Below are 25,833 nucleotides of genomic sequence, written 5' to 3' on the forward strand. Positions count from 1 at the left end.
GTGTTTCAAATCCGGGATGGAGGTCTCGTTTATATAGCCTCATACATCTCGTAAGTTATGGCAATGGTTCGTGATTGAAAGTTTCCGAAAACCGAAGATGGTAAGAACGTTGCTCGTCAATGAATGAGGACGTGAGTGTAGATTTGTTCAAGATTGGCATGAAAAGGAAACCGTGTAATCAGTATTCGATTCCGACAAATCAGGAACAAACGAAAAGGAAAGGATGAGCTGCATACGTTCTGGTTTGGCAGCAAGATTAAAGAAGAAATCGATGTTTTCGCTTATATAAGTTCAATGGCTGCAAGGTTTGTCTAATATGAAGGCTGTGGTGGAGTGGTTAGACAGCCGTTTGGTTTCGGCGTAGACACGGGTTTGAGTCCCGTCTCAACCATTATTTTTTTGAAATAAAATTGGCAATATTACAATTAACCCTTTTAACTATTATGAACTTGGCTAACTAGATATGTTAACCTCGTTAAATCATATAACCTTAAATCTCACAAAAATTAACTAGGTTTTTATTATTATTATTATAGCTTTTTAAATCATTTATTTTAATTAGCTTTTTTTTTATTTGTTTAACTAGACTAACTAGATTATTATTATAAAAAGAATAAAACTTTTAATTGCAAATTCAGTTAATTTAATTAGTTAAATAAAATAAATAAATAACAATATTGATATTTATTGAATAAAGGATTTAAATAAATATTGAATAAACATATAAATAAATAAATGATTAAAAATGAATAAATGATTTAAATAAAAGAATAAATAATTAATAGATAATGTATTTAATTGAATAAATGAATAAATAAATAATTTGATAAACGCGAAAAAAATTACGGAGCGTTACAAAAACCACCTGTCAAAAAGCAGAATACAAAATCTTCATCACCACTGCCAACCTCCACTAAAACAATTGTTGATGAAACAAATGCTTCAACACATGTTAAGACAACAGCGGTTGAGACACCAGTTGTTTCAACAGTTGTTAGTCAATCCATTGATTCTACCTAATTTCAATTCCCATCACAATCAACCCTTACACTCATAGCACGTTTTTATTCCCAAACTCCTCCTTCTCCAAAATCTGTTTACACAAGAAAGAGAAAATTCATGTTGCATGAAGAAGAGAAGGAAGAAAAAGATATACCCGCACCAATTCCGTTATCAGCTACTCCATTCATTCAAACTTCACCCAAACCAGAAGTCCCACCTCCATCAACAAAAATCAACCCATTGGCAGTAAATTTCCCTGTGGAACTGCTTGCAATTCAAAATGAAATGACTCAATTTTATACAGAGGATGATCCATCCAAAAGAACCTTCCCATCTCTTCATGGATTCAAAACTCCAAAGAATATTTATGAATATCTGAAGCTAAAGGGCAAGCAAGCAAAAGATAAGGCAAAAGAAGAGAGTAAAGGGCTAGGAGACATTAAGTTATCAGGTCGCATGCAACATTGGCTTTGTCAAGTCAAGAAGTTGGAAGATTTTGCTAGAGACCTGAGTAAGAATATGTCAAATCTGTCACCAAATGCTGAGCTACAAAAGACATTAAGGAATGATTTCTTGAACATTATCATGGATACCAAGCCCTACGAAGCCTACAGGTCTGATTTCAACGACTGGCCCCTTGAAGCTCTTAATCAGGAAGTTAATAGAATTGAAAAGATGAATAAAGATCCTCAAATGCAAAAATCTGCTCCCAACTGGAAACAATACAAAAAGGTTGAAGTGGATGAAGTGTTGAAGTACAAGAGAATGAGGGCAGAACTTGTAGCAGCTAAGTTTGGGACTGCTAGACAAATTGGAAAATGGTCTAGGCAGTATATTGATCAAGCTTACAATAAGCTAGAAGAGCGGAGAAAAACAGATCCATCCCTTCCTAAAAAGCCAGTATACAAAGATGAAACCACTGTTAGACGTCGGCAGACCATTACATCTAAAAAGTTGTTCTCCTCGGCAGATGTATCCATTGCTGCCTTGAACCAAAGAAAAAGACAACAACTGATGGACAAGGAAGACGAAAAGAGAGAAGCTGAGTACAGAAAAGAGTCTATCAGAAATCAGTTACGATATGGATTGGATGATGCTTCGTTGCAATTACAAGCTCAAGTTGCTCAAACACTTCAGAAGATGGCAAGCAGGCCTCAATCGCCAAACTCCTCTCAAATAAAACTTCTCCCAAGAAACCCATCAGACCCAAAAATACTAAAGTGGAAGCCTGACAAACAGACCCATGAATTGACTTTGACCAAGTCTGATGGTAGTGTTGAAAAGATATCAAGGGAGAATGCATTTGGTCTGAATCCAGTTGGCCTCCAAGATCTTTTTAACCTTCAGCTTGATAGGGATGAAGATTATACTGATTCCTTGGATTTTGAGCTCCAATTCAAAAGGCAAATCCGAGAAAGGTTGATGAGAGAATAAATATATGCTAATTTCTAAAGTCTGCTAATTCCTTGATTTAGTTTTGCTGAATGTTGTTGAGGCAGGTGATTGTGTGTTTGTAGTTAATGTTTGTTGAACCTTAAGTTGTATTCAAATTCTATTAAGTTTTGTTAGACATCTTTTATATGTACATATGTCTATAAAAGTTTATATTGTCTTTTTGGGTAAATAGTTAAATTGTATGTAACTGATATATTAACCGATAATCTATGTTTATAGTTGTCTTTTAGCTATAATAGATAACATGTTTTGGTACATTATCTATACACATATCTATATGTTCTATTAATATGTGTTATGCATGGTTTTCTAAGAAACAACTCGTGTTTGCACACGGGTCTTCCCGCTAGTACTATATAATAAAAGAAACCAATAGAGGGACACTTGTCATTATTCTAGACCATCCTTAATTGTAGATAATTATTTTTAATTTAAGTTATTAAATATTAATTAAATTAATATAAATCTTATCAACTCTAAATCATTGGCATAAACCTAACTTCAAACCGTAAAGTCTTATCTAAACTAGACCAATAGAGTGACACTTGTCATTATTCTAGACCATCCTTAATTGTAGATAATTATTATTTAATTTAAATTATTAAATATTAATTAAATTATTAAATATTAATTAAATTAATATAAATCTTATCAACTCTAAACATTGGCATAAACTTAACTGCAATTCGTAAAGTCTTATCTAAACTAAAAAGCATTGTTTCACTTAACAGTAGACAAATACGCATATTATTTATTGTTAATGTTATTATTGTTAACTATGAGAAATTATATTAAATAACTTATTAATCAAACCAAAAATTTAAAATAGTATTAACCTAATTTAAAAATAATAAAAAATCCATTTTAATTTAAAAAGATTTTTTTAACAATAGATAAACCCGTGTAATACACAGGATTTTTAAAGATATAATAATTTTTTTTATTATTTACTATATAAAATTAGATTTATTCAAACCGTACAATACACAATGTACAATACGGGTTGAATAAATCTAATTTTATATAGCAAATAATTAAAAAATGTTATATCTTTAAAAATCCTGTGTATTACACGGGTTTATCTATTGTTAAAAAAATCTTTCCAAATCAAAATGGAAATTTTTGGTTTAATAATAAGTTGTTTAATATAATTTATCATAGTTAACAATAATAACATTAACAATAAATAATATGCATGTTTATTTACTGTTAAGTGAAACAATGGTTTTTAGTTGTCCCTACATTGGTTTCTTTTATTATATAGTATAGATTTATTCAATCCGCACAATACACGAGGCTTTTAAAGATATAATTTTTTAACTATTTAATATATAAAATTATATTACTCAACACGTGTGATAAATGAGGTTTTTAAAAATATATCGTTTTTTATTTAGTATATAAAATTACATTTATTAAACTCGTGTAATACACGGGGTTCTAACCTAGTATAAAATATATAATATTTTATCAAATAAGTGATGAGATATATACGAATTTAACTGGTGTGATCTATGATTAACTAATACTCTTTAAAGTTTTAAATATAACTGAGACGAACTGTCAGAATAAGATCTCTCCATGAGCAGGTTTATCCCACATCATAAATTGAGAATTTATCCCACATCAAACGAAAGAGAAAACATTGCTCGAAATCTTGCTTTAAAAGGATTGGACAATAAGAAAAAAGTTAAACATTGCTCGAGTCGACCCAATTTTCATAACAGATTAACCAAAACCTAAATAATCAAAACTGACTAACTTTTGTAATACTTTAACTGGAAATTTTGGTTTTGATTATGGTTATTCCTCAAAACCGAACCGAACCGTTTTATACACACACCAAAAATACCAACCAAAGTGGTATGCTCCCTGCTGCATCGCGCGGGCACCTTACTAGTATGTATCTATGTATGTATAGAGAGAGATAAAGGGAATGAGTATGTAAATATTAAGTCACTTTCAAAATAACACGTTATGAAAGTCAGCACAATGAATTAATTAGACTATTGACCAAAACGTGAACTTATTATAAAGTCATACCAATAACATCTAACCAAAATCAACCAATAATAGTGTGCCATGTCATTCAATGAAAAGTGTTTAAACTATACTTAAAAGTGTTTGTAATGGTTAGACACTTAATGAATTGGTAAACTATTTAAAAAAAAGTGTGATTGGTTGAGATGACATGGACCCCACCCCACACACCCCCTCTCTCTCCTACCCTCCCTCTCCCGCATCGACAACCAATCATCGCTTCTCCATCTTCACCGAGCGGCAAAGGAGGTTGGCGGCGGTGTGCCCAAGCGGCAAAGTCAGTTTGCCGAACCCCTTTGCCGCCCACTCCATATACCCTTATAAAGTCATACCAATAACATCTAACCAAAATAGTTTTTAACTAGCAATAACACCCGCGCGCGTTGCGGCGCGGTACATCGCAAACATCAAATGGATTAGTCTGAACTTTATGTGATGCGTTAACCATATGAAAACACATGTTTCGGCGTATCCGATTGAACTCAACGTAACCTATATAAGCATTGTAATTGGATCAAACATAAAGTAAATCAAATATATACCGTACAATCATAACGTATTAAATGTGACCTGATTCATATATAGAAAACTAGTGCTAATACCCGTGAATTTCACGGGGCGGACAAAATAATATGTTTTCAAATAGATAAGAAGCAGTTAAAGAAAACACAAAATAAATATGGAAACAACAAACTTCAAGCAAATTGATTATCAATCCAAAGTTACATATGATAAGAAAACATTGACATCGTGAGAAAAAATCCATGAAAAACTACAAATTTGAGAATATCTCTTTGTAAACAACATTGGTTGTTTTATTTGTAATTTTTCCTTCACTGTCTAAGATTAGAATTTTTAAGCCGTCCATGCTTTTAACTCTTGAGAGTGCCACATAGAGTTGTCCGTGAGTGAATACAGGTTGCCTTAGAAATAAACCAACCTTTGATAATGATTGACCTTGGCTCTTGTTTATTGTCATTGCGAAACAAACACAAAGTGGGAACTGTCTTCTTTGTAGCTTGAAAGGAATTCGTTTATCTGATGGTGACAAATTGATTCTTGGAATAAAAGTCCGTGTTCCAATGTTACTTCCTGAAATGATCTTCGCTTCAATAACACGATCACCGAGTGTAATGACTTGTAATCTAGTCCCATTGCATAAGCCATTTTTCTGATCAATGTTACGTAAAAGCATTACCGGAACACCAACTTTTAAAACTAACTTGTGATTCGGCATCCCTGAAAGTTTAAGACCATTTAGAACATCTGGAGGGTATACATTGTGTTGCATATGCTCATTTACATTCTCGGATTGGCATATTGAATCAGAACTAAGATACTCCTTTTGATCACCAGGAAACATTGATAATAAAATATCATTGATTTCGTGCACAATCTCATTTTTTGGAGCAAGAATTGCTCTTTCTTGAAAGAAATTAGGATCTTTGAAATTTTCAAGTATTGAAGGATACACAAAGTTGATTAAACTATCAATCGGATTGATAGAATCAATAATCAAGATATCTTTAGGTATATCGATTACAGCATCACCATCATTTGCTCCACCAACCTTTCCCTCTCCCAAATCCAAAAGCCATTTGGCAAAATCTTTGGTCTTTTTAATAACCGATTTGTCACTTCCGACGGTTAATCTCATATTTTTTGTTAGCTTAAGAAGTTTGCATTTGTTCCAAATGTACGATGAACTTAATGACGCATTAACAATGTCTTGTCTAGAACCATTAGGAACAACCGGAAGAATCTGTCGAAAGTCACCGCCAAACACAATTACCTTTCCTCCAAACGGTAAATCTATGTTATTTGAAGAATCATGACTGAGTATGTCTTTTAAACTTCTATCCAATGCTTCAAATGCATGTTTGTGAATCATTGGAGCTTCATCCCAAATAATAAGTTGCGTTTTTTGTAATAGATGTGCAACATCGGTCCCAGGCTTGATTCGGCAAAGAGAATCCTCATTTAGATTCAAAGGAATGGCAAATCTAGAATGCGTTGTTCTACCTCCTGATAGTAACAAAGATGCAATACCACTTGAAGCAACATTTAATACAATTTCACCTTTACTTCGAATGGCTGCAGATAATGTCTTCCACAGAAAAGTCTTACCAGTACCACCGTATCCATAAAGGAAAAAAACACCTCCTTTGTTTTGTCTAACAGCTTCCATGATATCATCAAAAACGTGTCGTTGTTCATCTATTAAAGCTATTAACATAGTATTTAACTCATTTTCCAGTGTACTCTGGTCGTAAGATAACTCTTCGTTAATCAAACGATTGTTTGCTGGAGAAATAGACTCGTCATCAGGATAAGGCATAGTTGTATAGTTTCTCAGCGATGAGTTATTACGAAGTAAGAATTTCTCAATTTCTAACAAAGCCAAATTCTTGATTTGATATTCTGAATACGGTAATTCTGTAAGATGTAAACAATATATATATATAAGTTATAACAATGTGTAAAGATACAATAATAAAAAATTAAATGAATCAACAACACTCACTGAAATTAGTGATAAATAATTTTAAAGAAATTAACCAAATTATTAAATAATTATAAAATGAAAAAAGAAAGCGTACCATCAACATCGAAAGCGTTTTGTCGTCTGTAGATAATGTCATCTGACAAATATTTCCATGTATTTTCCCATACAAAATCCGGTCTAGACAAACTACCAGACATGAGCATTGTTCCAAATAATGTTCGTAGATAATAAGCATTTCCATAAATGTTTGCTTCCTTAATAGCTTCAATATACTCGTTGTCATCGTCCAAAAGGCCAAGAGCATAACATGCATCTCTAAATGTAGGATATACATGTCCGTTGACTGTTCGAATATCTTCAAATGATTTGGGTCCTTTTACTTTGTTTAACAAAATTCTTAAAAAATATCCTTCACCAGCAGAAGGGAACACAGAATGAATCCTACCGATTGAACCAGCTCTTTGCCTTGGTTCCCAAGTCCGAGTATCCAATTTATAAACAAATTTTGTAGGAAACTCAACGTACGTGAGTTCTCGTGCTGTCGGCAATTTCTCGTTACACTTCATCCAAGATAAGAACATCGAAGAAGCAACAGATGGTTTGTTGAGAACATCATCAATGTCATCGTCTGCACCGTAAATTACATTTTGTTGACCAGGTAAATGGAAAGGAAGTCGCATAACTGAAGGATGCCTGTAGTGAACGTCGTATGAAAAAATTCTCCATGAGGATTCACATGCAGAAATGTATCTGCAGTCATAATACTGGTTTATCTCATCTACTGCTGGTTCCTGATCATCTTGATTGTCACTTTCCACGACTCTAAGGGTTGTTCTATCTGGACCTTTGTTAATGTATTTAAACAAATATTTTATAGAACCAACTTGATTGCACCACTCAACGTTAATGTGTGCCTGGTATCTTTTTAAGAGCAGTTTGCTATATGGAACAACAAATCTGTTATCTAATTTGACACCAGATTTTTCAACAAAGGAACCCGAATCTCTTCTACGATATAATGGAAAGCCATTTTTATCTAAGCAAGTATTGTTAATGAACTTCTTTGGAAACTTTTTGGAACATTTTCGGTCGATCATGCATGGGCAATTCATATTGTGAACACCACAGGGACCATGGATCATGAATTCTCCCACAAGCCTATATAACTCGGGATCTTCACTTTTATCTGGAATTTCGGCAGAAATGATTGGATCTAGATAATCAACAGACGCTATCTTGCTATCCGAATCCATAAATATACAAATATGTGCATGAGGAAGTCCACGTTTTTGAAATTCAACGGTATAAACCACTACATAGTGTAAGAAAGTAAATATTATTATTTATAAATAAAAGTTATTGTATAATAAAAAAAAATAAAAAACATAAAAAGTATTCAAATAAGAACACGTAAAATTATAAGTTGTGAATAATAAAATTATGTATTCGAAAGGAAACATACCTGCTTTAACTTTTCCGAGTAACTCATTGTCTTTCAAGTCTTTGATTATGGAATCAAGCTTCATTTTAAAAATGCGACACAATATGTCTGGTCTGTCTTCAGGTTTAATGATAGTGTCTTTCAAAAATCTTCTGACTTCTGGCCACTTTGGATTGCATGTAATAGTAATGAAAAAATCTGGATAGCCAAACCATTTGCATAGAGCCATTGCATCTAAATAGTTTTGCATCATATAGCGAGAACCACCAGTGAAAGAAGAAGGAAGTATGACATGTGAGCCCATTTTAGACATATCTTTGTTTCCCTCAATATTTGCATTCCGAATATTCTCAAAAGAATCAGATCTCAAATGAGTTTGTTGTCTACGTATGTAAAACAACCTTTCACTCTCAATCATAGTGTATGCATCAACCACAAATTGTTGGAAAAGTCATTTTGCATTATGAAGGAGTGAGAAACTATCCACCCGGTCCTGGATTCGATAAGCAAAGAATTCTCTCATTGTACACATAGGTCGTTTGCTACTACTTGAGGGTGTAACACCTCTATGCGGAATGTCAACTCTGTACATATCATCCCCGTAAGGAAATAAAAGAGGATATTGGAGAGCAAGATAAGAAGGATGTAATTCACTAACTCGCTCTATACGCCCTGTTTTAGTTTTGACGACAATATCTCGATTTTCAACAGCCTGAGTTATGTCTCCAACAACCAAAGCTGCAACTTCAGATGCTTCCGGTAGGTTGTATGTTCTTCCATCTTTCGATCGCTTACCAATAAGACGTAGCTTTAGATCGATATGAGGATTTTGTTTAAAACAATCTCTAGCTATTCGATAACTTTTAACCAACGCATTATGAGAATCTAACATACGTTTCAGTTGTTCAATAATTTCCACATCAAGAGCTTGTTCATTTGAAGAAGATGAATTTCTTGAACCACTGTTATTTTATAACAATTTGAAACATTCAACATTATATTATAAGTAATAAAATAAATATGAATCGAAATTGAAAAATTAAACACATACCCAAATGCGCTTTGCCTGTTGAAAACTTCATTATCTGTGTCATATATATACAACTGGCTGAATTTTGGCTCTTCTCCATCCTGGGGTAAAAGACTTCCAATTGTATGATAGTTTTGTCCACTTAATCTGAAGACGAATGGAGCGTTTCCGCGATTGATAGTTTTGTCAATCCTCCCTCCCATTGAAGTGAATGAGAACATTGAATTATAGCGACGAATATTTTTTAAGAAAAACTTGCTTTTGGAATCTAAGCCAAAGTATAGATCTTTATAATTTTGAGGAGGTTCTTTTAATTCTGGTAGCACAACTTTACCATAGCCACAACAGAGCGAAAAGTCTGATTTGTTTGCCTTTTTTACTCCTCTATTTGCCTCAGATTTCCATAATTTGGCATGACATAATTGACAAACTATGGTTTGGTCACCATGATCCAAGTAATCTGTTGTTTTATTGTTTGCCATAAACGAAAGACATTATATAAATTAGTATCTAAAAAATGAGTAAATGAAAATAAATATTAGACCACAAAAAAAGTATACATGATACCTTTTGATATGCCTACTAATGTGTCTCGGTTGGATTGAGGAACTTCGTTATCATCATCTGCTATCAAGTCAATCGTAGGTACAGGGGTTACAGTTGCACCATTACTTATTAATTTACGCTTTCCAGATGATAACTTTGTCAAAGTTGAATTTTGAGATAATGGCATTGTGCTTTTTGGTGTCATGTCAATTGAAGATAGAGGTCTTCTCGTAACACCTGACATTGATGGTGTTTTATCGTTACCGTTACAACTAAAGAAACCTATAAGAAAAAATTTGAATTAAAAAAAAAGTATAGGTAATAAGTATCATAGTTGATATAATAATTGAATAAGTGACAAAATTACCTGAATTAACACAATTAAATGGGTTTGAAACATTAATGTTTGTTAAAACAGTACTGGTTGATGCATGATTGCCTGTAAATAATGTATTTGAAGTAAAATTCTCTGTGATATACCAAATAATAAAATAATAAAAATTAAAAGTCTTACATTTAGAATTTTCAGCCATTCCAAAAGATGAAGGAGTGGATGAAACACGAAGGTTTCCAGTATCGTACATGTTCTTCGATTTTTTCCTATCCAAGTAAAGTTTTCTAATCTTTCGCCTTTGTTTACCATCATTAGTGTCCATGTGGACCATGCCCATATTTAACACTACAAAAATTAACGTTAACAATTAGAATATAAAAATTATAAAATAGTAAATTTTGGCAACGTTATAACTTATTTAGTAATATATTTTAAAGGTATTATATTGCATACCATTTGAGATGTCTGCACATGGACTTCTAAACACATTTACTACAAAAAAAAAAAAAAAAGTTAATATAAACCTGATTAATTATATTAGAAAAAAACATTTAGTATGTATGATGTTGTATTTCAATTAAGATGAAGCTAGTGTAAATATTAATTTTTTAACATGATGTATACAAAGAATCTTACAATTGGAACTCTCTCTAATGCTTGTATCTTGAAACTTCGATAAACATTGTGCATTTGATATGCTAGATGAAGACTTCAATGTTGCCTTTTGGGAATCTATTTTTCGTTGTTTTTTATGTGCTGCATAAAAATAATAATACATAATGTTATTGGTATGTGTAAAATAGTAGTATCAAACGATTAACAAAGTTAATGTCAATCTTTGATATTTTAAGTTAGATTTTACCAAGTGTTCTAAAAAATAATTAATAGTCAAAATTTTTTTTTGAGTGTTCGCATCTTTAAGTCATAAAAAATAAAGTTAAAATCCCTTTGTGTGTTCACATCTTTATGTCATAAAACTAATAAAATAATTTAAATTATAAAAAGCTTATTATATAAAAAAGCTTACAGTATAATGAACACACCATACATACAACATGATAAAATAACTTTAATTTTACTAATGAATTAGACATATTAATACTGAACGAAAGCCATTGATTAAAAGAAACGAAATCCAAATTGTCAACATTAATACCTAAAATCCGAAATTTTGAAAATGCAGAAAAGCTACTAACTTAAAACACAACCAAATTTAAAAGCTTAGAAATTGAAAAGCAAGATTATTTTTCCATCTTTGGAATCAAAAGCGTTGGCTCGAAATCTGCTTTCAGACCTTCCAACAGGAGCATGATTCAGACGAGATTTAGTTGCTGATTGACTGGGGGATTCTTCAAGCTCGTACACCTCAACCAGGTTACGCTTCAATTCGCAATAGCTGCTCGTCTTTTTTGTGTTTTCATTTTTCAAGAAACTCCTTGCAGTGCTCGTCTCCAAAAGCGATGAAGGAGTTTTATTGTCACTCGTACAAGACATAGAATCCTGAAAACAAAATATTTGAAAGCGAGTCATATAAAAAAAGACCAGAAGCACAAGGATAAGATCTACAAGATGAAACAACTGAAAACCCAGGTTTTTGCCTTAAGGATAAGATCTTTATATTTCATACCTTGACCATATCTTGGGACTGCAGATCATTAGATTGGACCTCGAAAGACTCTGAGTTGGAAGGCTACATTGTAAAAACAAAAGGATGTGTTACAGTGACGCAAACTTAAAAATGTTGTTCACAATAAGAAGAAAGTTACAACTATTACTTGTTCAACTTTGGATTTCTTTTCAAGCTTCGATATTATAGATGGATCATCGGTTAATTTGATCACCGTAAAAAACTTGTAGTTGTTATTCAAATTAAACTTGGATATATCGATCTTGAAAGCAAACTTTTTCTCCACTAATTCTTTTAACTCATTTGGAAAGATGTTGCTATTTTCCTCCTGTAAGATAAGATGAAATTATATATTCTGAATAAATATGGAAAGATTTAGGAATTTAGGAATAATCAATAAATAAATTTAAATATAAGAAAGCATACATCTAAAATTTGATCAACCAACTCCTTAGCAGACTTCTTTAAAATTCTCTGGGCATCACGATCAAACAGAGTCAAAGACAAAACTCCAGTTTTGTCTTGTACCCTTAAAGGGATTTTGAACCTACAAAATTAAAAATTAAAATATATAGATATATATACCAAGATTGACGATGAAAATGTAATGATTAAAAAATAATAATATACTAATAAGTAAAATAATAATAACCATAAACAATAGCAATAAAGTATATTGAAAAACCTTGGGATAGCAGAAACAACTTGTTCATTACAACTCTCACTGGTGCATTCAAGTATTTGTTTTTCCTCAAACTGATCAAACCCATCAGATGTTTCACTTGCAACGTACTTTGTTATAACCTTCTTGTTACACTTCTTGCAAACATTATAGTACCACTCAATACCCGAGGTAATGCACTTAATTGTGCCAACAACAATAACAGCCGTGACCTATAACATGCGTAAAAGTAGTTATTATTCTTTCATTGTTAACAACTTACCTAAAAAATAAAATATAATTACAGTACCTGATCAATTTCATCGACTTCTGCCATAGTATGATAAACTGTTTTTAGCAAAAAATCATCGCGCCAATTGGGAAGCTTTTGTGAAGACGGTACACGATGGCTTGAAGTTTCACCACCTTCTTTGGCAAGCAAGCTGTTCATAAAACAATAAAAAATTACACTAAGATAATAAAAGTGTAAAATATAGACATAAACATAGAAAATAATGACTAAAATAGAAAGTGTCAAACTTGTTCTTGAAAACTGTAATCTCATCAATGTTATCATCAATGTAAAGACTGCTAGCATTGTATGATGTTGAAACGTAAGCACGTCCTGAATAAAATAAATATAAAAATTAAAGACTTAGTAAATATTAAAGAATATATGTAACAACAACATTACGACATTTAAAATTAATGAAAAGTAATGAAAAGGAAGATAAAAAAACCTCTGAGAAACTTATATCTTCCAAATTGCAATTGATAACAGCAGCAACACCGTCCTCTTTCTTGGAAAGATACTTCCACATTTTTTCAGCATACGACTCAAATAAGGTAACAAAAATGTTACGGTCCCTAGTAAAATTAGAAAATTTAAACACTATATTACAAAAAGATTTAAATAAAAAAACATAGCTTTTAAAAAGTGCTCACTCTAAATCATGTAACTGGAGATTCATCTTTTTAGATAGTTTGCCGTTTCTCTTCATGAATTCCTCAATCTCAAAATAAGTATGAACGTATCCAATGACATCTAAACCAAATAAAAATAATAATTTGCAGTTAATAATAATAATAGAAAATAACACTGAAATAAAATATAAGTATCATGTTATGTACTAACCAACAGTTGACTCGTCGAGAATGAGGTTGTCACGAAGCTGATCAAAGGCAGTCAATGAGAACCCATGTACAGATCCCACAAAATCATTGCATATTGTAACTGTAGAGTCGAAATTCAGAAAAAGTTTATGTGGATGATCCACACACTTGTATGCCGACGTATTGTCACCTAAAGAGGGTTTCTTGATCAATAGACAAACTTTCTCTTCTAGCAGCTTTTCAAACTTAATGAAGTACTTGTTCATTACAGTTGCTTGGATTTTACTTCCCTGAGAACAGAAAAAAATAAAAACTTTTAAACCATATAAATAAAATAGTATAAAATAAAGTTTATTGTGAATATATGTAAAATACCTCCTCATCCATAAGGATCATCTCAATTGCATACGATTCCCCAGGGACCTTAAACGAAGGTTGCCTCCACAATTTGATTATACGAACTTTGATAGTGTAGATGTCCTTTGAAACATCAAGGTGGTTCAGAAAGGTGATATTCATAGGATTTTTCATAGGATCCATGAATAAAGAAGAGGTGTAATGTTGAGGTGGTGTAATGTTGAGGTGGTGTTCGATGGTTTATATAGCAAGTTTAAAAAAACTTAATAGTTTCAAACACCAAAAATATCGGAATTAATTTTGTTAACTGCCACTAATCAAAACTGTTTCCATGTATCTAATATTCTAATCTATACTAATCAATCCAATCTCAGCCGTCTAAAACATCAAGAACGTGGCCAATCCGCGTCTTTGAAAGAGAGGTTACCAAAAATATCAGACATGATTTTGGTAACCCTCTCTATTTACTAACTGATTACCATATCAATTCGAATTCAAATACCTAAAATATCGCAATATTATTTTAGTTATCCCGCCAACTGATAAACTCATAAAACTAACAATTCGAATTCAAATTCCTAAAATCTCGCAAATAAGCCAAGGTTTAAGTTTAACAGCCCTAAAAACATGGTTTCACAAATGTTCATCAGAAGAACAAAAACGATTACATATTGGCAAATTGGCAATTGGCAAAATAAAGATAAAATAGTCCACCAATTGAAAAAGGTGAAGTTACCCTTTTTGTTGCGCTAGTGAGAAGAGGGAAACCAAACCCTAATCGAACTCAAACATGAATGAGTAATCCTATTAACATCAATTTATGTAGTTAATGTACTAACCGAGACCAATCAAACCAAAATATTTTTTTTAGATTTGTGATTATTGATGAAACATACCTGTAATAAAGCAATTAGGGTTTAAAAGAGATGTGATGACATCAACGATGTAAGGTTCATATCTTGCAAGAAACCATAAATCTCCACAGGATGAAGCAACCAAACCCTAATCGAACACAAACATGAATGAGTAATCCATTAACATCAAATTATGCAGTTAATGTACTAACCAATGGAGAGTACAGATAAGAGAGGGTGAATGTGTGTGTGCGGCTGGAACAAAATTAGGGTTTAGGTAAGAAAGGGTCTAGAAAGATGGGTAGGAAATTTCCTTGTGTTTTGTTTCCGGGTAAAAAAAAGGGATCCGTATAACCAAGTGGATTATGTGGGTAATGGGCGGGAAAAAAAGGTTGGGGTTGTCTGTGAGAGTGACAGGTGTCCAAATCAATAGTGTTTTATTAGGAAGGATAGATATAGCGGGTATAACGGAAAAGATGACACGTATAACCAAAAGAGATGAATTAGAGCTTTAGTAAAAATGGAAAAAAAAGAAAACCACAATTTGACTCCATTCGGTTAGAAACAAAATTTACAAAACACCACCTAACTCGATTCCCAAATGAATTACATCGAAACATACATCAACTCAAATTAAACCGAAACGTACATAAAAATATGCACATAAAAATGTTTTTTTGAATGAAAAATGTATTATATTTGACTTGACTTGTTTCCAGAAAAAGTTTATGTTGACACGTAGAGCAAATCGAATTTTATACCGGCACGTACATAATAATATGCACGTGAAAAAATAGTTTTTCTTAAGTAAAGGAGGTATAACGGTAATCTCGAAACAAATTATTAGTACAAAACTTAATATGTTAATAACGTTCTTAAAATTGTGTCAAGTAGCACTAATGCCAAACCACTGTCAGCGAACACCAACATCAGAAGAGCTTGTAAAAATAAAATAAATAAAAAGGTAAAAAATAACACCGTACAAAACCTTACGTAAAATCACTGAACCACGCACGCCCGTTGCGGCGTGTTTATGCGATGAAATTAGACAGAAACGTAAAACGTAGAAAAGAATAACTAAGTTGATCTAAGATCTACGAGTTGCGACAAACTTATCAAACGGAGAAAAGAATTGCATTGCAACTGGTCTGTCAAATGTGAAGAAACAGACAAAAAAACGTTGAACCCCACACGCACGTTGCTGCGTGTTGACTCGCAAAATTTAGAACGAAGCGTGAAATGAAAAAGTTGCAAAAAATGAAAAGTATGAGAGACTAAATTTGAAAATTAAAAAGTGTTGAGGTTAAATTGAAAAGTTAAAAAGCTTAGGGTTAAAACTAAAAAACTCAAAGGTGTTAAAAATGAAAAATGTAAATTTTTTTGAAAAACTCCCCATCCACAAATTACAACTACATAAAGCAACTAAATGTTGCTAATTTATAAGTTGGAAATAGTCATACCAAAAATATCTAACCAAAATAGTTTTTTATATTTAAAATTAAGTATTACACCACAATCGTGTAATAAAAAACTAATATTAGGAAATACAAGAAAAAAACATATTTACTTCAATAGTGATACAGAATCATACCCACCTCCGTTTTCATCTACTGTGTATCATGTCAGAGAGTGTTCAGCTCTTGTTACTTCAATAGTGATACAGAATCATACCCACCTTCGTTTTCATCCACCGTGTATCATGTCTGAGAGTGTTCAGCTCTTGTAGTGGTACACGTCTGTTAAGTGATAGTCGGTGGTATGGTTTCTCTGGGGGAACGCCTAAACCAAACCCTGAAGCCAACATACGCCAGGTTAAGATAACATAGTCTGGTCGGAGTGGGGCAACGTGCCTCTCTAATTTTGAAAATATGATGACCTAACACAAGAAAGTTGTCGTTCCCAAAAAAAAAAAAAAATAATGATGCATAATTACGTTTACGGTTTACACTATTTTTATAATATCATATTTTAATGCCCAGCAACACTCGACCACCGAGGTAAACTCGTAAGTAAAACGGTTAACCACATTCACGATCACAAAGAATGCTGATGACTGATTCGTCACTGATTTCAGAGTAAACCCATCACCTCAAGGCCCATTGCGATTAACGTTGACTCAGACATGATATTTTGTTACGAAAAAAATGCTTATTTACACACAAAAAAAAATTCAAACATAACCATATTTTTATCAACGAATACAAAATAAATATCCTCATAACATGCTTTTATTCACCCCTTTGTGAAAAACATCCACGTGTTATACAGTTACGACTTCGTTGCTAAACTCAACGACCTCCTTCATTTCTTGAACTCAACGCCGCAACAACCTTCACCACTTGCATTTCCAATTTTCAATACGCCGTCCTTCGCCGGAGCCACCTATCTCCGGCGATTAATCGGTATCCAATCACAACACTCTCCCTCAGTGCTGTTATTTTCATTTTTTATACACACAACACGTAGATATCGGAGATATTATTGCCATTAGTTGTTAGTGTTCAGATTTAGATGCCTAACAGTTGTTCAGATTCGATTCTTTATCTTCACGGAGATCTCGATCTAACGATTGTAGAAGCTCGATGTTTACCTAATATGGATCTGTTATCGGAGCGTATGCACCGGTGCATCACGATCTTCGATAACTGTAAATCACCGTCGCTCGAACGAACGAAGTCGCAACGACGTCGTAAGATCATTACCAGTGATCCGTACGTAACCGTCAGCGTCGGAGAAGCTACGGTTGCGCGAACGCGTGTGATATCGAACTCGCAAAATCCTATCTGGAACGAGCATTTTGTGACGCCGTTAGCGCATCCGGCGACGGAGTTGGAGTTTCAAGTGAAGGATGATGATGTGTTCGGAGCGGATTTGATCGGAGTTGTTACAATTCCAGCTGAGAGAGTGATTTCCGGTGAGTTGATTGACGATTGGTTCCCAATAATCGGTCCGAGTGGTAAACCGCCTAAACCTAACGCTTCTATACGGTTACAGATCAAATTTACCTCGTGTGATTATCGAAAAACGGATGAGTTGTTTGGTTTGAAGGATAGTTATTTTCCGGTGAGGCACGGGGGGAGTGTGACGCTGTATCAGGATGCGCACGTGCGAGAGGGGGAGTTACCAGAGATTGAATTGGATGACGGGAAGGTTTTTAAGCAGAGAGGATGTTGGGAGGATATCTGTCATGCAATTTTAGAGGCTCATCATTTGGTGTACATTGTTGGTTGGTCGATTTACGATAAGGTGAAGCTGGTTAGAGAGCCTACGAAACCGTTGCCAAGGGGCTGGGATATGACTCTTGGGGAGCTGTTGAAGTATAAGTCACAGGAAGGGGTTAGGGTTTTGTTGTTGGTTTGGGATGACAAAACTTCACACAACAACTTCTTCATCAAAACGGTATGAATTAATCTGTGTTTAGTTCTTATCTCTTATTCATTGATTACTGTTGATGTGGATTCAGTTCATATTTATTTTGATAAATATTTAATTATTAGAAAGTGATAGTAATTGTGTGGGTGGGGTCTCCCCATAAGATTTTAGTCTATTCAAGTATTCATTGGCATTACATATTGGAATTAGTTAGGAAGATACCAAGATGAAGTAGATCCTTGCAAGGTATTACATGATATGGTACTCTGTTTTGATATATACATATTTAGTTGAATTCCGTTTAGGAAATTATTAACAAAATTAAAGCTTTAGTCAGGTGTTGTAGAACTGGATAAAGCAAAAAGAACAGCTTGGTTTGTACTTCTATGGAAAGGGAAAAATTTTACTCCTCATAAAGAAACTGGAAACATGGTTGCCTTTATTCTTTATGTCTGTTATACTTTAACTAATAAAAAATTGTGTTGCAAACAAATTTGGCTTTGCAACTAAGAAAGAAAAAAAGAAATATATATGTATGGTTGTTTACACACATAGTGCACACATAGATATATTGCACAACACACTAGTGTGGGGCCTCTTCATAAGATTTGGGTCTATTCAATTATTCATTTGCATTCTATAATGGAATTAGTTTGGAATGATGATATAGCCGGATTCGAGATCGGCAATCTCCAATAAACAAGTAAAGAGTAAATTGTCATTTTAGTCCCTGAGGTTTGACTAAAATTGTCACTTTAGTCCTAATAGTTTTTTCTTGTCATTTTAGTCCAAATAGTTTTGTTTTCTGCCTTTTTAATCCTTGACTTTTGTTATTTTTTGCCATTTTCATTGACCACCACCACCTCCCACCACCCACCCCATCATAACCTTCTATCATCGCCACCACCTGCCTACACCGTCACCACCGACCCACCCACCCCACCACCATCACCACCCACCATTTCCACCACCACCCACCATTTCCACCACCACCGGCCACTTTTCCGCCACCCACGTCATCAACCAACACCACTGCCATCATCGTAAAACCAACAACCACCGCCATCATCTCCACTGTAAACCGGCACAACACAATCCCCATACCATCGCACCTGCAAAAAAAGAAAGAAAAATGTGGTTTGGCCAAAATTCACCGAAGTTAACTAAATTTTTTGAATGGAGTTAGTGGGTTGGATGAAAATGGCTGACAAAAGTCAGGGACGAAAATGGCAGAAAACAAAAGTATTTTGACTAAAATGGCAAGAAAAAAACTATTTGGACTAAAGTGGCAATTTTGGTCAAACCTCAGGGACTAAAATGGCAATTTACTCACAAGTGAATAACAAAAATGGATAATGATGAAACGTGGTCTTATCTTCTATATGCATGCGAGAAAAGGAAACGTGCAATTTGAACGGGTCAACATAAACGTGCAGCTAATTCGTGTGTTTGAAATGCTCCAAACAAGTAACCAGGTTACGTAATCGGTTACGGCGGGTCATGGGCATGATGAATCGTATCAAATGGTGTATTGGATCGTTGCAAGATTTAAATGGATATCAGTATACATCACTACTATGCTTTGCTATATACATATTTAGTTTGATCCCCTTTTTTGTTAGGTCTGTATGACTTTATGTACGGTATTCCTGGTGATTATATCTAAATATTTCATATGGTTGTGTGTGCAGGAGGGAGTTATGCAAACTCATGATGAAGAGACAAAGAAGTTTTTTAAACACTCTTCCGTCCACTGTGTGCTTTCACCTCGTTATGCAAGCAACAAACTTAGCATCTTCAAACAAAAGGCATGCACGTACTTCATACATCTCATTTTTTAAGAGTTTTAAAATGCATGAACCTTGGTTTAGGAACATCATGAAGATTTGAAATTTAATCACACATATGCAACCACTTCTAGAAATTTCTAGAAGGAAATCACTATATCTGTCTGATCTTAGCTTTTACACACAGGTAGTTGGGACCCTATACACCCATCATCAAAAATGTGTTATAGTGGATACACAGGCCCATGGAAATAACAGGAAAATATCTGCTTTTATCGGTGGGTTGGACCTCTGTGATGGACGCTATGACACACCAGAGCATCGTTTATTTGGTGATCTTGACACAGTATTTGAGAACGATTTCCATAATCCAACATTACCCGTAAGTCTATCAACATTTAATCTTGTTTCTATTATTAATTGTGTCAGTTTCCTGCTCTGGATCGTGTTTCATGCCTTAACTTGTCCACAATAGACAGGTACAAAAAGTCCAAGACAACCATGGCATGATCTACATTGCAAAATTGATGGTCCTGCTGCATATGATGTGCTCAAAAACTTTGAACAAAGGTGGAGGAAAGCCACAAAATGGTCTGAATTTGGACTGCGTTTTAAAAGAATATCTCATTGGCATGATGACTCATTAATCAAACTTGAACGCATTTCCTGGATACTCAGTCCAACATCAACTCTACCAAATGATGATCCTGCATTATGGGTTTCTAAAGAAGCTGATCCTGAAAACTGGCATGTTCAGGTTTGGTTAGTCATGTGCACGGTGTGCGGTCTCAACAAATAATTTAGTGGTGGTAACTTTAAATCGTTACTTATTAATAAGACGACTTTTATCTCAAATGGGCTGTAGGTGTTAAAGTTGACCGATGCCTATTTTTAATACTTGTTAATAAGATGACTTTTATTTCGAACGGGCCGTATCAACTCATTTTGACCCGTTACCCAACACCCCATGTTGCCACCTCTAAAATCAAATTTTTGTTTGGGTCTGTGCTGTTAACTTTGTATTTGTTGTGTTTTGTAATAATGACAGGTTTTTCGCTCTATTGATTCTGGTTCTTTAAAAGGGTTTCCAAACGATGTTCGACTAGCTGAGTCTGAGGTTGGTATTATTAGTTGTATCAGACTATCAGGGAAATAGTTTATGAAGTTATGTTATTGAAACCGGATGTTTACTGCATTGGTTGCAGAATCTAGTGTGCGCTAAAAATCTGGTGATTGATAGGAGCATCCAGAAAGCATACATCCAAGCCATACGATCCGCCAAGAACTTCATCTATATTGAGAACCAGTATTATCTTGGGTCTTCTTATGCTTGGAATTCCTATAAAGATGCAGGTTTGAGCATTTTTATACTGTGCATACAAGTTAGTATATATAGTTGCAATTTGCAAATAATTTAAAAGTAAAAGAAAAAATCATTGCACTGGGGTGATTCTTATGTGATGCTATTACTATGCACATAAGAGTGGATGTAGTATATCCCTAAACGCCCGACATTTTATTACGAACAGGTGCTGATCACTTAATCCCTGTGGAACTGGCGTTGAAGATTGCTAGTAAGATAAGAGCAAATGAAAGGTTTGCAGTTTATATCATCATTCCAATGTGGCCCGAGGGCGTCCCTACTTCTGCGTCTGTTCAAGAAATTCTGTTTTGGCAGGTAGGTTGTTTCAGCTTCTTTGATTCACTGATCTTAGAAGCTTAGTATAGGCAACACTCTATTTAGGTCATTGAAAGTCATGTAAACCAAAAGGGCTAATAGCATAAAAAGGTAGTCAACTGTGTTCTTATTTTCATGCCATCATTTTGGCAGTCCCCCCTGCCTTATATGATTTTCTTTTTCCTGGAAAATCTGGTTACGTAAAATAGAAATTGGTCCAACGTTGGTTACCTTTTCATGCAATTAGCCAAACCAAAATGCTAACGTTCGAAGTGACGAAGATTGAATACCCATCCCAATTATACACAACCAAAGTTGATTTATTTATACACAACAGAAACCCTTCAATTTACTACTTTCATCTCAAATCACTATAGAACTAAAAAGAAAAGAAAGGGTAAATGTGTAAAAAATTCGAATGGTTATTGTTGTGTACCAATCACCTTCGGTTATGTACAAAACACATCCCCAGTTATATTCTCCCCACTGTAGCATACAGTATAAACCTTCCTATCAAGCTTATTAGCTAGTATTAATATTGTTTTATCAGGGACAAACTATGCAAATGATGTATGAAGTAATTGCTAGAGAGCTCAAGAATTCAAAGCTTGAGAATGCACATCCACAAGACTACTTAAATTTCTACTGCCTTGGTAACCGTGAACAGTGTGATGAACAAGTGTCGAAGAATTCGGGCACCCACACCTCTTCTAATGGTGGTTCGGTAATCATACTTTCTTGTTACACTATTATCAGTCTTTAAATTAAATTAAATTTTCCTGCAAATAAAAGTTGTTTTCTTTTAATATTTCCAGGTTTCGGCTTCTCAAAAGCATGGTAGGTTCATGATATATGTACATGCGAAGGGGATGATAGTAGATGATGAGTATGTGATATTAGGGTCTGCCAACATTAACCAACGATCTATGGCTGGTACACGAGATACTGAGATAGCTATGGGCGCTTATCAGCCTCATCACACATGGCCTCACAAGAAGAAAACACACCCTCGTGGTCAAGTTAGTTAGTCCTCCTCTGTTGTAATTAATTACTACACCCCCTTAATTAACAAAAGGCCATAATTAAATTCATGATTAATGGATATGGTTATGAATTTCAGGTATATGGATACAGAATGTCACTATGGGCAGAACACACAGGAAAGGTAGAAGACTACTTCAAGCAGGCAGAAAGCTTAACCTGTGTAGAAAACATAAACAAACTGGCAGAAGATAACTGGGAGAAATTCACCAATGACGACGACTACACTCCGTTGCAAGGTCATCTTCTAAAATACCCGATCAAAGTTGAGTCTGATGGAAAAGTAAGCTCTTTACCTGGACATGAACACTTCCCTGATGTTGGTGGTAAAGTCCTAGGTAGTCCATCCACCCTCCCTAGTGCTTTAACCACATAATAATAATAATCATCCATATTTTGTCACTGCGTACATATGTACACGAAAATTGTTTTTTGGGTAGGATCACACGTTGGAACTGTCAGGTAAAAAAAGTGTAGATTATTGTTTTGTACATTGACATAAAAAATCGAGCTGGTTGGATATAAAACTGCACATAGTTTTGGAATCTGGAAAATGCTTTTGCTCTGTTGGTCTAAGTTGGCATATGTAACTCGGTTTTCGATTAGTAGTTTACATTACTTGGTGGCAGCGTTGTTTGTTGCTCGTCTACCTGTCATCCTTATGTAATTTGCCCTGTTCATGCATATATTAAATATATATATATATATATTCTGAAAAAAAAAATTACTTGGTTAGATAAAGATTAGGATTCCACATAGTTTCATGTATTTTATTTTTATGCGTTAGAAGAAAGTGTTGGTGATGTGTTTTCAAGTAGCAGATAACACAACCTCGGTTGTCCACTTCCAGTAGTAGACGTATAACATCATGTGGTGAAAACATTCTTGAGATGACACTAGTTTGGTGTGAAAATTTAGTTTTCACATAGGAGATTTTTTAGGAGGTAAATTATGTGTGGTGAAAAACATTCTTGAGGTAAAAACTTGTGGGTATAATTAGTTTTGGGCTTGGTGATATACACACCTACAACTTTAATAATTAACCCTCTCTTAATCTATTTGATTTTTATGTGTATACGACAATATAACATGTGTAGTGAATGTGATGATATATGGCGGTGAATACGATGGTATGTAGATAGATGTATAGGGTAGTGAATGTGATAATATAGAGGGGTATATGGAAGTGAATGTGATGGTGTGGACGTATATGGTAGGGATGTGTGTGATGAAGTGATGTGATGTGATGGTAAGATGGAGGATAAGGAGTAGAAAACCTTAAAATGGAAGTCTTCTGGTTGCCACTTCAACGTCAACCACCTTGGTTCCTTTGAAGATATGTTTTTTTATTCCATCTCCTTGATTTACACAATCTAGCCATATTTGAGAATTTTGAATTTAGCTATAAATTGGGTGTTTTGTTGGATGTTGAGTCCTAAATTTGGTGTTTTGGTGAATGTTAAGCTCTAATTTAGATGTTTTGTTGAATGTTGAGCCATAAATTGGATGTTTCGTTGACTGTTAGACTCTAAATTGAATAATAGTTAATTGTTACTTAGAGTTGAGTAATTGTTAGATAATAGTTGGTTGACGATGATAGCTATCGAGAATAAAATCTTAGAGAGTAAAAATTGTGAACAGGTGATCAAACAATTTGCTATCAAGAATGCTAAGAGAGCTTCACGAATCATCGGTTAGTTATTATGGTATTTCATTATATATAATACTATATTTTTGCTATGTTTTTTGCTATAACGTTGATCACCGTGTAAAATATAGTTAAAGTAATTGGCTAGGCCCTAGAGCATAATTCTTGGCTCATAGGAAACACTTAAATTGTCATGAGGGCTCTGCCTGGTGAAAAAGATCTTGAGGTAAAAAAATCAATATAATTACTTTTGAATTGTGGGTTGAGTAGTTGTCATGACAAAACTGATTATATATTTATTTACGAGTCTTCTAGTACTCAAATAAATTGTAACTGTCATTTACGACTTTTCTAGTACTCAGATAAATTATAATTATCACACAGTTAAATAGCAAAAGCACAAGCGTATATCTCATAGGTCGTTTTGTTAACACTATCTGTATTTCACAATAAACTTGTTATTAATAACGATCATTTCATGTGTAACTAAAAACTACAAATTTTTAAAGGGATTTTTCAGAAGGTAAATTTTAAAAATTCAAAGAATTATATATTGAAGAAACACCAAACTAATCTGTTGATTAGTTTATGGTATGTGCCTCAATAAATACGGTTAATTTTGTTAATCTTCTCCAAGCTGTGATGATAAGCTTTCTGCGAAATATTAAACACCCCGTTAAGCTCGTTAAGAGGAGGGGAATAGGGGGTTCTCCTCTTAACCACTCTCCGGCATGAGAATAAGTATGCGTTTTGAGAAAATAAGTGTGTGATTAGTAGTGAGAGAGCAAGTAACAGAATGGTTAAACCTGTAGATGAGGGCTCCTATTTATAGTCGGAGTAGTGAGGAAGAGATGGGCTGATAGGCCTTGGGCCTGGAGTCGATAACAAGGAATATCCGTCTTGTCCCATCTGTAGCAATCGTTAGTGCTCTGGGTGAGGATGGAATTGGCGCACGTTGAATGGATCCACGTGTCCTGACCGTTGTCCTTGTTGTCTCTCTGTCATCAGCGGCTGAGTGGAGATCGTGGAGCAGATGTCGGCGCACGCTGATTGGTGCCACATATGTGTCCTTGTGTACCTTCCTGTCTCCAGTACGATTGTTAATCGTGGAGTTCAATCGGATATAGCCTGTTGGACGCTCATTGGTCAGCCGCTCTGCCACTTGTACCTTTGGTACTTGTCCTAGGATGACCTGCGCTTCTGTCCTCCAAGCGACCCTTGGGGAAAACCCATGTAGACGGCGCAAGGTCCAGGAAGTGAGGGCTTTCACCCAGGAAGCTAAGTGTGAAATCTGGTCTTGTATCTGCTTAGACCTCGCACGCAGCCTAGGTTTCACCTGAT

At 34.3% G+C, this 25,833-nt stretch overlaps 2 protein-coding genes, 1 long non-coding RNA gene and 1 pseudogene across 4 annotated transcripts; 1 reads left to right on the top strand and 3 right to left on the bottom strand.

The window, feature by feature from the left end:
* Window positions 1-5,269: 5,269 nt before the first annotated feature.
* On the bottom strand, window positions 5,270-11,132 carry LOC110900403 (annotated as a pseudogene).
* Window positions 11,133-11,449: 317 nt separating this feature from the next.
* Window positions 11,450-14,021, bottom strand: LOC110897354 (replication protein A 70 kDa DNA-binding subunit A). The gene is made up of 10 exons (XM_035981795.1): window positions 13,778-14,021; window positions 13,588-13,687; window positions 13,394-13,509; window positions 13,183-13,267; window positions 12,953-13,085; window positions 12,667-12,875; window positions 12,408-12,528; window positions 12,130-12,309; window positions 11,982-12,044; window positions 11,450-11,854 (listed from the first exon to the last, which is right to left on the bottom strand). The coding sequence occupies exons 1-10, from the start codon at window positions 14,019-14,021 to the stop codon at window positions 11,576-11,578; spliced, it is 1,530 nt and encodes a 509-aa protein (XP_035837688.1). The 3' UTR covers window positions 11,450-11,575.
* An 8-nt stretch (window positions 14,022-14,029) lies between these two features.
* On the bottom strand, window positions 14,030-15,325 carry LOC118485408. Of its 2 annotated transcripts, XR_004875938.1 has the most exons (4): window positions 15,179-15,318; window positions 15,009-15,114; window positions 14,131-14,235; window positions 14,030-14,045 (listed from the first exon to the last, which is right to left on the bottom strand). It is a non-coding gene; the product is annotated as an uncharacterized LOC118485408 (long non-coding RNA). The 2 variants fall into 2 exon arrangements; XR_004875937.1 differs by lacking the exon at window positions 14,030-14,045 and adding an exon at window positions 14,849-14,916 and having other exon boundaries at window positions 14,152-14,235; window positions 15,009-15,325.
* A 1,900-nt stretch (window positions 15,326-17,225) lies between these two features.
* Window positions 17,226-23,398, top strand: LOC110897355 (phospholipase D delta). The gene is made up of 10 exons (XM_022144110.2): window positions 17,226-18,365; window positions 20,030-20,146; window positions 20,313-20,507; window positions 20,601-20,882; window positions 21,174-21,242; window positions 21,331-21,478; window positions 21,655-21,803; window positions 22,354-22,527; window positions 22,619-22,822; window positions 22,924-23,398. Exons 1-10 carry the CDS (start codon window positions 17,478-17,480, stop codon window positions 23,218-23,220), a joined length of 2,523 nt encoding a protein of 840 aa, XP_021999802.1. The 5' UTR covers window positions 17,226-17,477; the 3' UTR covers window positions 23,221-23,398.
* Window positions 23,399-25,833: the final 2,435 nt, after the last annotated feature.

The sequence above is a fragment of the Helianthus annuus genome, chromosome 13 (genome assembly GCF_002127325.2).
Source record: "Helianthus annuus cultivar XRQ/B chromosome 13, HanXRQr2.0-SUNRISE, whole genome shotgun sequence".
NCBI classification, from domain to species: domain Eukaryota; kingdom Viridiplantae; phylum Streptophyta; class Magnoliopsida; order Asterales; family Asteraceae; genus Helianthus; species Helianthus annuus.

Bases quoted from the DNA above. Each gene is read 5' to 3' on its own strand.
- LOC110897354 (XM_035981795.1), bottom strand. From the start codon at position 14,021: ATGAACAAGTACTTCATTAAGTTTGAAAAGCTGCTAGAAGAGAAAGTT. The intron at 13,086-13,182 runs GTTTGACACTTT...TTTTATGAACAG, and splicing joins ATTACAGTTTTCAAGAACAA to CTTGCTTGCCAAAGAAGGTG. The intron at 12,310-12,407 runs GTATGCTTTCTT...CTTATCTTACAG, and splicing joins TGGTTGATCAAATTTTAGAT to GAGGAAAATAGCAACATCTT.
- LOC110897355 (XM_022144110.2), top strand. From the start codon at position 17,478: ATGCCTAACAGTTGTTCAGATTCGATTCTTTATCTTCACGGAGATCTC. The intron at 21,479-21,654 runs GTTTGAGCATTT...TATTACGAACAG, and splicing joins GAATTCCTATAAAGATGCAG to GTGCTGATCACTTAATCCCT. The intron at 22,528-22,618 runs GTAATCATACTT...TAATATTTCCAG, and splicing joins CCTCTTCTAATGGTGGTTCG to GTTTCGGCTTCTCAAAAGCA.